The sequence below is a fragment of the Triturus cristatus genome, chromosome 3_1 (genome assembly GCF_964204655.1).
Source record: "Triturus cristatus chromosome 3_1, aTriCri1.1, whole genome shotgun sequence".
In the NCBI taxonomy this organism is placed as follows: domain Eukaryota; kingdom Metazoa; phylum Chordata; class Amphibia; order Caudata; family Salamandridae; genus Triturus; species Triturus cristatus.
This window is the reverse complement of record NC_140583.1, coordinates 1,090,453,534-1,090,466,715: the sequence shown is the minus strand read 5'-3', so window position 1 is coordinate 1,090,466,715 and position 13,182 is coordinate 1,090,453,534. Positions and strand designations below refer to the sequence as shown.

Here is a 13,182-nt window from a genome sequence, read left to right as displayed (position 1 = left end):
ACGAAACACGCGATGTGGTAGAAGTGTTTACCGAATACCTGGCTCTTAGGCACTTTTGACAAAACCTTCCCCATCCCACACATTGTAAGCAAACTAATCAAAGCAGAAGAAAACATTAATATTTTACAACTGAGCACACAAGAAGAAATAGACACATTCGGAATTTATAGGACTTTTTTATTTTACAATCAGAAATTGCATAGAATTAATTTTCCATCAGAAAATGAAACTGCTTGTAAAACCCTCCCCCTGCCACGGGCACAAATGGATGCTGTTGGGAAAGGTGACCTTGCCTCCTCCGTTCCCCACCCCAAGTAGAGCGATAGCCTTTTGGTCAGAGGTGTCCAACTCAGATCCAGGAGAGTGGATTCATTCAACATTTTTCCATAAAGCCGTTCGCTTTCTAAATGATTTCAACTTAGATTCATTGTTTGTAAATCAATTCATGTGAATATCATGAAAACCTGGCAAGGATACAACCCTCATGCACCAAGGTTAGACACCACTGTAGCAGAACCTGGGAGCAGGACGTGTATAGGGGGACAACGGACCCTGCAGGCAGGGCCGGACTGGCTGTAGTAGCCACCGGGCAATTTTCTGGTGTGCCCGAAGGTTGGGGGCTGGGTTTTAACCCCCATGGGGGCCGGTTTTGTTACTGGTGGACAGTTTTTCAGCAGTGCTGCAATATCGACCCCCTGTAACAAAAGCTGCAGCGGTGTTTAACACAAGTAGCACCGCCCTCACTGACCCCCCTCCCCCCCGCCACTGCATGAGTGCCCCCCTGGACTGTGGCTGAATGCAGTCTGTCCTATTCATAGCACCCTGAAACATTGACATTGATTAAAAAAGGCTCATGTGAATTGTTGCTTTCAAGATGTGCTAGAACAGGGATGTCAGCCATTGGACCAGGAGGACAGGGTCCACTTACATTTTTTAAATAGCTAGATCTGGTCCTTCTAGACCAACGTAGTTCAACCCTGTTGTAGAATAATATCATTGTAGACCTTTGTACGATGTACTCCGCATACTGAATTGCCTCTGATGCTTAAAAACAGGTCTAGCCATCTAGTGCAGTGGCACTCCTTTTACGTACTTCAGAAGGATGGACGTCTTTGTCTGCTGTACCAAAATGCAGAGTGGAGAATTAATTTATAGTGCTTCATGCTTAATAGAATTTAACCACCTAGAGCGATTCCACACTAAAGGTGCGATATCCCAGACTTTTTATTTTTTTTAGTAATTTGGACTCACTGATGGGTGTTACTCCAAGGCTCGCCATTACCCCAACTTATAATAATGACTTGTTTTTATATACCATCTTACAATACATGTCAGATGTAAATAGCAGGTATTACTATTACCTAATTCATTGATAATCAATTTACCAACCTTAGAAGGGTGGTAGGCTGAGCGAGCTATAATTCACAATACCATCCCCGTCCAGGAATGAAAATCACAGCAACAATCAGGTTCCAGCCATGATCATATGTAGTTGAAATGGAGAAATTGCAGTTAAATGTGGTCATTCAGTGGCCATAACAATGGGGTCAATCTGGAATCAAATGCACTAGAGGGCAGAAGAAACACATAATGGTGCAATACTTAAATAGAAGGTGTAAGTCCTTCTTGGACAATGGCCACTGACATATTTATTCCGGAAACAGTCACATCCCCTTACGTTTCTTTTCCTTTTCTGATTCACCCGGGAATCGCGAGAAAATGTTGGGGATGTATGAAATTGCAGGATTAAGCTTCAGAACATTTTCATAGAAAAGTTCACAAATTCCATAACATTTCTCATAATGGTGCATGTTTTAGAACCATTTTGCAGTACAAAACAACATGAAAATTGATTATTGATTTTTTTTTCTTCATTTCTTCCTGAAAAATCCATGTTCTTTGAGATTCCACGTAATTGTAAATTATTCAGCAAAAAACGGATGATACCATCAGGGGTGTAATTGTTGAAAGAGTATCAACATTTCTCAAAATTGCTAAAATTATGAATTTCCCTCCGTACAATGACTCAAGTCTATTGGTCAAAACAGTAACTTTTCTTCACAGTTTATTGGTTAAATTGCTTATTGGGTCAATGTGCCTACAGAAGACAGTTTACTACGTTGGTAGGCTCAGGTTTACACATCCACAAAGAGAGAAATGCAACTGATTTCTATATAGAGAGATTATATTTATGATGGTATTGGTCAAGATATTCAAAAAGGACATACTAATTAAACGTAAAATGTGATATGTTGAACTGAAGCAAATATCAAAAAATTAAAACAAGACCAACCAGAAGCTCGTCTTAATTGGGATATGGAAAATTATTGTATAGGATAGATGGTTCAAAGAAAACAGAGACATTAAAAACTATAACCATGCAGGCACATCTACGGACACGATTTGGAAAACTGCGGCATCAGTAATGTGATCTATTATCCTGACGAAGGCATAAAATAGGAGATTGCTGAAACGATGAGATCATACTTAAGAGGTTGACTAAGAGATGAGGAACTTCAGGAAATAAGTATGATGGAACCTTTGGATAGTTAAATGAAGAACCACCGTATTCTTTAGAGATGTTCCCCTCATCAAGCATCAATAGGATATATAAAGTGAATGAGAGTATGCTTGGATTAGGATCTTTAACTGATTTAGGTGCAAATAATATGATATACATGTGTTGTTGTATTTCTTTTAATGACATGATTTGGAATAAATTTAATTAAATGAATACATAATTTCTGTGATTTGCCACAGATGTCACAGCCTAATCCATAATTATAAGCAGGTAGAAGGGACATTAACTCAACCTTTCAATCTTTTTAAGAACTGTAACTGTAGTATGAATTTGTGGAAAATCTGTTATTTACAGAGATATAAAAATCATGTGATATTAAGGGGCCTGTGAAATAATTACTTGATTCACTTTTCGAAACTGAACACCAGACTATAGACATTTTTCAGAGATATGTGCACTGTTATGAATTTTGCTGATTTCAATTTCTTTACTGATTGATTTAGAGGAAGGCTGAAGGGCCCTCAAGCCTACCTCCTAAACACAAACCAAAGCCCCAAATCCCACTTCCTTAAGGTGTCTTGAGTCTGCCAATAGGTGTTCAATTTAGGAACAAGACAGAGAAGTTAAAGCAGCCTTGGAAAATAGGTTTGATACCAGTCCCAAACTGTACTCCGTACACCAAGAGATTCCAACCTCCTCTAGGGTGTTACTTCTTAAATCAAGACAAATTAATCAATTGACTGCACAATGTTCCAAAAATATTGGCTAGAAAACTGTAGGTTTCACAAGGTCATGAAACACTGCAAAATCTTCAAATCTGGCACAGCGCCAAGGAACGTTATTTCTCAGCAGCAAGAAATCCTATACAGAAAGGGGTGCCACCCCCACAGGTGCTTTCGTGGCTCGATGGCTGGAAAATCCCTATTCCCCCAAGCATTGAAGCTACCCACTAACCTGCAGTCTCCCAAAAGTCTTGTAAATATCACATTCGGCCACTGTGTCCCCTACCTGGATTCAGACTAGTTGGCCTAAACTAGGAGTGAGCTCTCCATTTGTATTCAGGAAATGTATGGTTGACCAAAATGTGACAATTTTGGCCAATTTGATTTGACCTGCCCTGACTTCACTAATAGCTTAAAAATTTGGGAAGCTCTTCTATTCTCATGCAAAGAATGGGCAGTACGCAACTCAATACGGATCACATTTCCAAAGTACATGTCTGTCAGTGATGTCACTGTCAATTTATGTTCATCGTTGTTGTAAGCCATACAGAAATCTAGAGAGTTCTCAACAGACCAATGCCTTCATAAGCCACACACTGCTGAGACAGATTATGACATGTCGGTGGGAGATCCCAAATACACAGGAAAATATTTGATGAATCCCTAACAGCACAGACGCTAGTGGAAAAGGAGGCTGTATTCTGGCTGGTTCACGCCTTGCAAGCCCTGAACCCAACTTTGCCATATGCTTAACTGCTATGACTAATCCAGTCTGAAAACACTACACAACTAGAAGCTCTTGATGTTAGACACATATTTTGCTGTTTGAGTAGATCGTGTGGGCTGATTTTTTGGAGTGGAGATGCAGCATGCTTTATATTCAGGAAGCAAAATATAGCCAGTAACAGAGCCCTAGGTTGGCAAGAAGGAGGGAAATCATCTACTGCAGAAATCAGTGTATTGGCTAAAGGTCCTTGTTCCTTCTCCCCTAGTCCAACCCCAGTCATACATCCCTCTCAGGTTCAAAGGATGAGCAGAACTGCATTAGCAACAATAGCATCTTTTATTAGCATGTAGTGCAATGTTAAAGTGTTAAATATGTATGTATGCATGTATGTGGGTTGGGTTTAGTGTAAAGCAGGGCAAGGGAAATAGAGCTCAACACTGTCCCAGAAGACAAGACTATGATACAGAATAATTTATAAAATGGAGGGGATGCAGATAATTAACTAATCAGCAAAGGGAGAGGGGCTTTTCTGCAGAGTAGTGCTTCTGAAGAGCTAAGGGGCATATCATCAAGGGCTTTATCTCCGCTTTTCTGGCTTTATAAGCCAGAAAAGCAGAGATAAAACCAACGCCCTATCAGCAAGAGGGTGCTAACATGCGTATTCGCATGTTAGCACCCTTTTACACTACACCTACCTTTGTATCTCTAATGAGATGCAAAGTGGGCATTCCTGACATACACTACATGTAAGGAGAGCAATAACGCATCTTTGCGCTATCAGCAAGGATGCCCTTGCATTTTAGCAGACGTTAGTTTTTGGAGAAAACTGCTGTTTTCTCCAAAAACTAACGTCTGCTAAAATCATGACTAAGCCACCCCTAACATTGGGGGTGGATTATGCTGATACGACCACAGGGTCGTATCAGCAAGGTTATCGCCCTTTTGCAGGGAACATCGCTGGAAAACCAGCGATGTTCCCTGCAAAATGGCGATAACATCGCTATCTCTGGAATTTTTATCGCCCTGGAGCAGCGCATTGATGATAACGCGCTACCAGCGCAATAAAATGCAGAGATAGCCAGCGATAAGAAAATTATCGCTAAGCACGGCCAGCGATAATTATCGCTGGCCGTTGCTTATATGGCCCCAAGTATTCTGTCGTTTGATGAGTAGATGATGTGGTTTATAAAAAGATGTGGGCAGCAATTTCACGAGGGTAGGGTTGTGAGAAGTGCTAGAGTGTGTAAAATTATTTTAGGGCATCCAGTGTCTTGTCTGTAAATTGCCTGAGAATGCTACCCGCTTGTCTTTATCCAATTGCAAGATTTCAACTGTTTGAACAGCAGTTCTGAAATTGCATACATGGTGGCACAGTTTCTCAGTTTTTTGACAGAGAGAGCTGCTACCACACCGTCTTTGGGGCATATTATCAAGCACGGAGAATTCCCATAGAAGCCCATGTTGACACCAGAACATGCGCTTCTATGGGAATTCTCAAGGGCATAATATCAAGCCCATTATCGCCGCTTTAGCGGCAGTTTTCTGTCGCTAAAGCGGCGATAATTTTTAATGCAGTTTCTTGATAATATGCCCCCTTGTCTTTTTAGCTAGGGGATAGTGTCTATGGTGAATTTGAGTGACTTGTATGAATTGATTGTTGGAGGTTGAAACCACCCAGTATTATGTAACTGAACCAGGTTTGGACTGGTAGATTGTTGTTAGCAAGCAGTATGGATTTAGTCTTGGTGGGGTTGATTTTCAGGTTGACACTGAGCATCCAAGTATCTGAATAGATGGAGGCAGTGATTGAGAAACTGAATGTCAAGAGTTGAGAAGATTTCCATGCATGGAGGTGTGTCTCATGAGCAAATTGCTGATTTCTGGTGTAATTGTCACTGTCCATGTTTGATTGTATACAACTAGAATACTCTGTCCTAACTATTTTACTTCAGCTATGTATAAGCATAGAATTGCTATACTTAACTACACAAGTATGTACATTGGCAATATATGTGTCATCAAGACATGTAGATGTGGAAATAAGAACAGCAAATCTATTCTTACCTATATAACCATTACTTCACATTATTTTTGTTGACGTTTCCGCTATAGTATTTTTTAGCCTGATATTATAGGGGTTAATATTCTAACTGATGTTCTGAGGGTCCATATAGTGTTCAAGGTTTGGGGGTTGCGGGGTGTAGCCCTTGGGTACTCCAAATGTGATAAGGCCCTTCTGTGATCTTGAGGTCCTCATGTTGACAAGGGGTGTCAGTTAAGTAGACAGAGAACCAGCACAGCATAGTACTGATGAATCCCACTGAGGATTGTAGGGTCTGAATGAGGGTATGATGGTCGACTGATGTGAAGGCAGCTGAGAAATGTAAAAGCATTAGGAAGCGAGGATCCCCCTGGTCTATGGTTGAGAGGGAATAGTCTACCTCTTGTATTGTGGATGTTTCAGTGCTGCAGCATTATCTGAAGCATAATTTTGAATTGTCTAGGAGATGATTGGCGCTGGAGTTTTCTGGCAATTGAGTATAGACTTTTTTCTGCAAGCTTGCTGATGAAGCGTAGATGGGTGATGGACCAGTATGTGACATGGTCATCTGGGGCTTACCATTAGGCCTGACTGGGAGCATACAAGGAATATTCCACTGTTTTTTTTGATCAGCTGCCTTTCAATAATGTATCTTATCTAGTTTCTTGATGCAGCTTTATGCTGAAGTGCCACTACGTATAGAAACAAACTCACACACTCAAACAACACTGACTTACACACTTACTCAAATCTGTTACCAGGGCTTGAAATAAAACAAAAAAAATAAAACACTTAAAATGAACTAGCGATAAAACAAATTATGGGTATTTTTGTCCTTGTTACATCTTCTTTGGTTTTTGTCGATGTTTAGGGATGCTACCAATTGCAAACCTCCCATCATTAGAACACTAGAAAGATCCGCAGCGGGGATATTTTCAGTCTAAAAATGAGATATTCTTTAGCCCATTGAATACTCTTGGTGACATGGATTTTTCAGTTGGCCAGACCTGTTAAAAAAACTCTAAAAAGAAACAAGAAATGATCCATCCTTGCAAATGGTTGGCAATATTACATAAAGTTTTGCATTGAGGAAAAAGAGAGCTAAATACATTGTTCATGTTCTGATTTACTAGTTGTGTTAAGAGAATTGAGCAAAGAATCTTCACATTAAGATTTTGCACTAGGCAAAAAGGAACTAAGATGAAATTGAACTACTTCTGCAGCTGGGAATTAAACACATTTCTTTTGCTTTAGGCATAGGTATGTCTTACAGGTGTAAAAACATTTGAGGGAGTGTTGTTTCCAACCAGCAAACTTAGTGTACTATCTCAATTTTCTACGTTTTGTGTTCTGATGTAAAAATTTCTACTAAAAGCCTTAGAGCAAAGCCTCTCTCCTCTTTTCATTATCATGCAAGCAGCTAAAATGCTGCAAAATATATATCTTCATTTTTTTAGCCATAGTGCAAAATGTTATGCAAAATAGAATAGGGAATTGATAAGTATGCTAGTATGCAGTGTGTTATTTCAAATCATTTTCTACATTGGTTCTCATGACCATTCTACAAGTCTGTTCCTTTTCTCTGTCCAACCAGTGGGCTATGGCCTGGCCCTGGAGATAGACTACTACAGGGCAAGGGCCGGGGACGGGCACGAAGGAGGGAAGCAAACACCTTTCCCAGACATAACAAATACATCACCTTCTCCAACATGTCCAAGACATGACCAAACATGGTCAAAACATAACCCAGAGAAAAACAAAGATTTAAAAAAATAGAAGACACATAACCCTTAAACACCGGGTGTGTCAAGGCCCCTCTGAGTTCGCTGTGTGTGATGGTTGGCATTTCGTATCCCTTCACGATATGATTTATCTTTATTTTATCATTTGTTTTTGGCATTTTATTTCTGGTGAAGGTGGAAATGGGATCCCCTGGGGCAAGATTGGCTCAGCCTCTGAAGATACATGTGCTACAGAATCCAGATCACTCTTCAACTCAAATGCCCCGATTTACAGATTTCCATAGATTATTTTTCCCCCCTCACACCAATCCTGGACCAGCCGCTACTTCTGACTGTCTCAAGTGGAACTACTTTCCAAACCTTCTTGATTGGTCCTCCCAGGTGACAGAGCACTCTGATGTCTTTCCACGTCACAGCTCTCTCGGACTACTTTAGTGTCAGGTTGGAAGGTTGCCTATCCCGTTGCAGACTATTGGCACAATTGCTGAATCCACGTTGTGGGTACATTTGGCACGAAGTGTCTCTGCATTGGCACTCTTTGCTGAAAAGCAGCCCTGCTGGCGATTTAAAGATACCCTTTTTTTCGTGATGCACACTGGCCAGATGCCCTTGCAGCCAACATGGCAAACCGCCTGGCCCAGGGGCAAGAGGCGATCTTTCAGCTGGGCTACTCCTCTGCGTTTTGGAAGCGTGATAACAGCTTAAGGTTTTAAAAACAATGCTGGAAATTTATTTAAGAGTGTGTCATAAAAAAGTGGAGTTGTTCCCTCGCTCTTCATAGCAGAGTCATTGATTCTACTCGGGGCCGCTGCAGTCTGTATTCTTCTCCCAGTCCAAGCTATCCTCACTCTGTGCCGGCGAGGGCCTAGACCGCAGTCCTTGGAATCGGCGGCACTCCGGACAGACCCGGATATGAGTGCAGCCCCGTGCCACAAGAGCAGCCTCTTGCGCAAGTCTCTGGGCCAGCGGGTCAGGCCCACTCCCCCCACACAGTTTGCCATTGCTGAGAGTGGTGGTGGTGCGTGCACGGCGCTCCTCCTGCATAACGGGCCGCGTCCTCACCACACCCACTCGTCGGCGACGAGGCTGGAAAGTGTCTTTGCAGAGGATAATGCTTTGCAACTCAGTCGCCATCTCCTGACACACTGACACCTGCGGGACAGAAGATGATACAGTTAGGAGGTAGGTACTCAGATCAGGATATGTCAGAGAATAAAAAGTATACAGAAAAGCTACTGTATCTATAGGATTGCAGCCAGATGTGTACAACAACATTTATAATGCCTTCAAGTTTAAGAAATTGGACATGTGATGGAAGATTTTCCGAGGAGATTTCCTCACCCCCTATGAACAAAGTTGAGTTCAACATGAAAAGGGAACCTGGCCATTAGACTTGAAACGTAATACATAAGTCTTAGCCTGGAAATAATTCTGCAATGGCAGAATAGTGTTGGTAGCACTTCCCACTCCATTTAGATCTCTCATTTAATTTGGGGGATAAATAGTTGACACGTCACTTCCCCTCGTAATTTTGCAACCATTGTCTACCAGCAAAACGCCTTGAGAGACACCACAAAAAATGACATGGAAGTGAGAGTTAATACCGCACCATTCTGCACTAGTAGCATGGCATGTTTGCTCTGAGTACCTAGGAGAGCATAAGTCTGGTAACCCTTACCAGTCTTTTTTCAACTCTTTTGTGATAATTCATGATGACAGGAATAACTCACTCTGTATTCTGCTTTTCTCCTTTCTTTATATTGAAGAGTTAAAGTCTGTATCTAATGATATTCCAGCAAAAGTTTTGAAAAGTTTCAAAAAGCAAATAATGCAAATGCAACTTTCCGTCGTCAAAGATCTGCCTTTTTCAATTTGTATTTAAAAAATCCAGTGACCACCGGTGGTATGCCTCCCAAAGATTTCATCTAAAAAGTTTAGAGCCTGCCAGTAATACATAAGAGGAGAACCTATTTAATTTCATAAATGCATAAATGCATTCCACCTAGAATAGTTTACTATTATTGTGGCTAAAACGATTTCCTTGTGACTGGTCATTGAGGGCTTTATTTATGAGGCCTTGCATCACACTGATGACTTGTGTCACTTTTTGAAATAATGTGCCATGTTGTCCAATATTTATGAAGTGACAAATCTAGGCAGATGCGCCACTCCGTAAACCCCTGCGCTACATTATACCTGCATCAGGTATAATGTATTGCAGGGTGGGAGTACCTCCGCAAGAAAGGGTCGTAGGAGTGGCGCAGTGAAATCTATGAGATTTCGCTGCACCACTTCTAGGAAGCCAATGCGCCAAAACCTTATGCTTGCCTCATGGCAGGCATAAGGGTGACGCAGGCCATTTCACATGGGGCTACAGTTGTGCAGGCTGGAGTTGGAATAGTAAATTATACTATTCCTAAGTCCAGCGCGCCCCTTACAGCAAGTCGCTCTAATGACTTGCGATGTAAAGGTATCGCGTTCTAACAACGCGGTTGTTGTAACGACCTCATTGTAATAGAACGCGATGTGACGGCATGCGTTGTTACATGCTCTATTCGGTATAGCCATGTGCACTTCTAGCACATCAGTTAGATTCTAGGCGCTAACCATCCCTCCCACCTCCAAAGCAACATTACCAAAGTCACTAGGAGAATCTTACAGAAGTAGATTTTAAACAGCAATGCGACATACCACGCTGGCGTGGGGACAAACTATTTACCTCAGTCTCCCCAGAATGTCGGACTGTCCACAGGAACTCCAGCATAGCCATAAAAATGGCCACTATCAGACCACAGATCAGGACCACAAAGATCCCTCCAATGTTCTCCATTCCGAGACCTAGGGAAAGGAGGGACACATCGCGTTACTCTGGAGAAAGGTCACACGTTGGAAAAGATTGAATTAGATTGAAGTAGCAATTACTTCATGGTCTTACATAATATACACACTATACAGGTAAAAGTAACTCTCCACCGAAGTATAACTGACCACCTTCGCTTTAAACCTAGTACAAGTAGACAAACACCTGTGACAGCCACTCATCGTCATCCAAATACAAGATGGTGCTCAACAAACTTGTCTTTAAAGAGGATTATCCCCCAGAACTACTCACCACGATCCAGTCTCTATTTACTACTAATTTGTCAATTCTAACATAGCCGTCATATTCACTCACTTGCTCTATCCCGTCTGCAATCAATGTTGATTCACCCTGTGCACCATCCTTGCCACCCTTCTGACCCCTTACTACTTCTACAAACATTGGCTCTTCACTAGCTGCAATATCCTCTACCCTCGCCGCCCTTTTGTATCCACTCCACATTTTGTTAGTAGCCCCTGCGTACTATTCGCTCTCCTCTCAATTGTCAATTAATGTAATTAATTTTTTATGAATAATGTATGAGAGCAAAAATAGTTTCTAACCAAAATGAGCTACATAGAAATTTAGATGCTACAGAAAAATATTTTTCTGGAGTGCATTTACAGGGAAATTAAAGCCATGATTCATAGATATTATGTGAGGGCTACTTACAGTTTACTTTATTTAAAAGGTACAGATTTCATAGGCAGAATTGAGATCAGAGGCGGGTTAAGTTTTTCTTATCCGGGTGTTTACTTGGAGGAAGTGGGCTTTGAGTAGGGGTTCTGTATGCTGGAAGTAAGGAGGTTATTAACTCCTGGGAGGATATACAAGTACAGAGGTTTCAGTGTATGGAAGGCTCTGAGCCAGGCTGCAGCATGCATTGCTTGAGGGGGCATTGGGTGGTGGTAGATGGATGTACCGATTGGTCTCCTGACAGTGGGAAATCAGCACACCGAAGTGCATTGACTCACTCCAACACCAGAGTGAGGGTCTGATAGACGGCACAATACCTGTCTGGCAGCCATCAAGGCTGATGATGGGGTTGGGACTTTGGGTTGTCACAGGAAAGACTGATAGGATCCTAGTGGAAAAGCTTTGACTTTGCCCATCAGGGTAAAGAAGAGGTTTTAGGAGGTTGGGCAAGAGCTTGCTGACAGATTTCAGAAGGCTCCTTACGGTGGCGTTGAGGAATGATTTGGCTGCTTGAAATGAGAGGCAACTGAAAAGTATGTTGCAGGTTAAAATCTAAATCACTTATAATTCACCATCACCTCTACCTTCTATCCTCAATTACTACTTGTAATATTTGCTCAGCTACTACTAGCTCACCTCCGCACGTGTTGTACCAACTACGATGCTTACCACTTATGCTTTCTAGCCACCACTCGTAGGCGGATCATCCTCGCCGCTGGTACACAACCAGTGAAAAGGACCATCTTTTTTCTGCTTCCACTATCCTACACACTGTCAATAAATGGTGTGAGGCACAGGATTTGGATCCATATTTCGCACCAAATTATTAGCACCAACCTAAATCACGTTCTTAAAAGCTGAAAATCCAAATGGTTCATCCCCTGAGATTGGTGGATTCTTGTTTTTGCATTAGGAATGATAATATCATGACAGTGAAAGCAATGTTGGTGAGCTCACAATCTGTAGTTGAGGATTGCTCCAAAATAGTTGACCATATTGAATTCCATGCATTAGATCTCATCTTTCTTACATAGATTTAACGAACAACGGATTGTGGCCCCTTTTTATCGGAGCTTGATGTAATGTTTTTATTAATTTTTTTATGATATGCATGTGTTACATGTTAATCGTTTCTTGACAAGGTACAGATAATATTCAGCATCATATTTAGAGATCAATGCCCATCGTCTTTTCTGTAGATCACAATGATATCTATTGCATTGTTCATTCAGACACAGTCTGTACTTTAATCCTTTGCGTCAACCTAGGCTGCACAGCAATGGCAATTTAACCAGGCAAGACTACCGGGGTCAATGGTCATCCCTGGGCTCTCTTTTTTTTCTATTTGGAAATGTGTTTTTTAACAGTCCTGCTGTCTGAGGGACAGACTTAGAATTTGGTGGACAGTGTGCTCAGTCGCAAACACAACCGAGTAATGGTCATCGGAAGAAGGGATGTACACAATACGCCCTTTGTAGTGTAATGTCTTTTTCTCCTGTCTGTCACCGTTAGCAAAAACCTGGAGGTGAGGAGCAGAAAAAAATTATTACCCACCCCACACACACTCTGTGAAAAAACTCTCAGGGTATAGGAGGCCATTATTTTTTTGTTTTTTTAAACGGACTCTCACTTTGGGAGCTGTCTCTGAAAGCCAAAACAATGTTTTTTTTTTTTTTTTTTTTTTATTTATAATTTTGTCACAAAGGTAACATCATATGCAGTAGTGTACGCAGTCATCATCAGTAGTTAATAAAGAGGCGAGTACAGTCGTATAGATGCATGTATCGGAACTAAACAAAGGAAAGTTCCAGCACAGCGTCAATGCAGTGGAAAGCCAAAACAATGTTAAACCTTTGGTGAATGGCCATCAAAA

The 13,182-nt window shown here is 41.4% G+C and overlaps 1 protein-coding gene across 1 annotated transcript in view; it reads right to left on the bottom strand.

The window, feature by feature from the left end:
• Nucleotides 1-4,968: 4,968 nt before the first annotated feature.
• GRIK4 (glutamate ionotropic receptor kainate type subunit 4) overlaps nucleotides 4,969-13,182 on the bottom strand; it is a 1,510,174-nt gene continuing 1,501,960 nt past the window's right edge. Inside the window, exons 19-20 of the mRNA XM_085645965.1 lie at nucleotides 10,473-10,591; nucleotides 4,969-8,905 (exon numbers count right to left, since the gene is read on the bottom strand). Of these exons, the coding sequence (XP_085502091.1) occupies nucleotides 8,549-8,905; nucleotides 10,473-10,591 (476 nt within the window). The 3' untranslated portion in view covers nucleotides 4,969-8,548. The remainder of the gene's footprint in view (nucleotides 8,906-10,472; nucleotides 10,592-13,182) is intronic.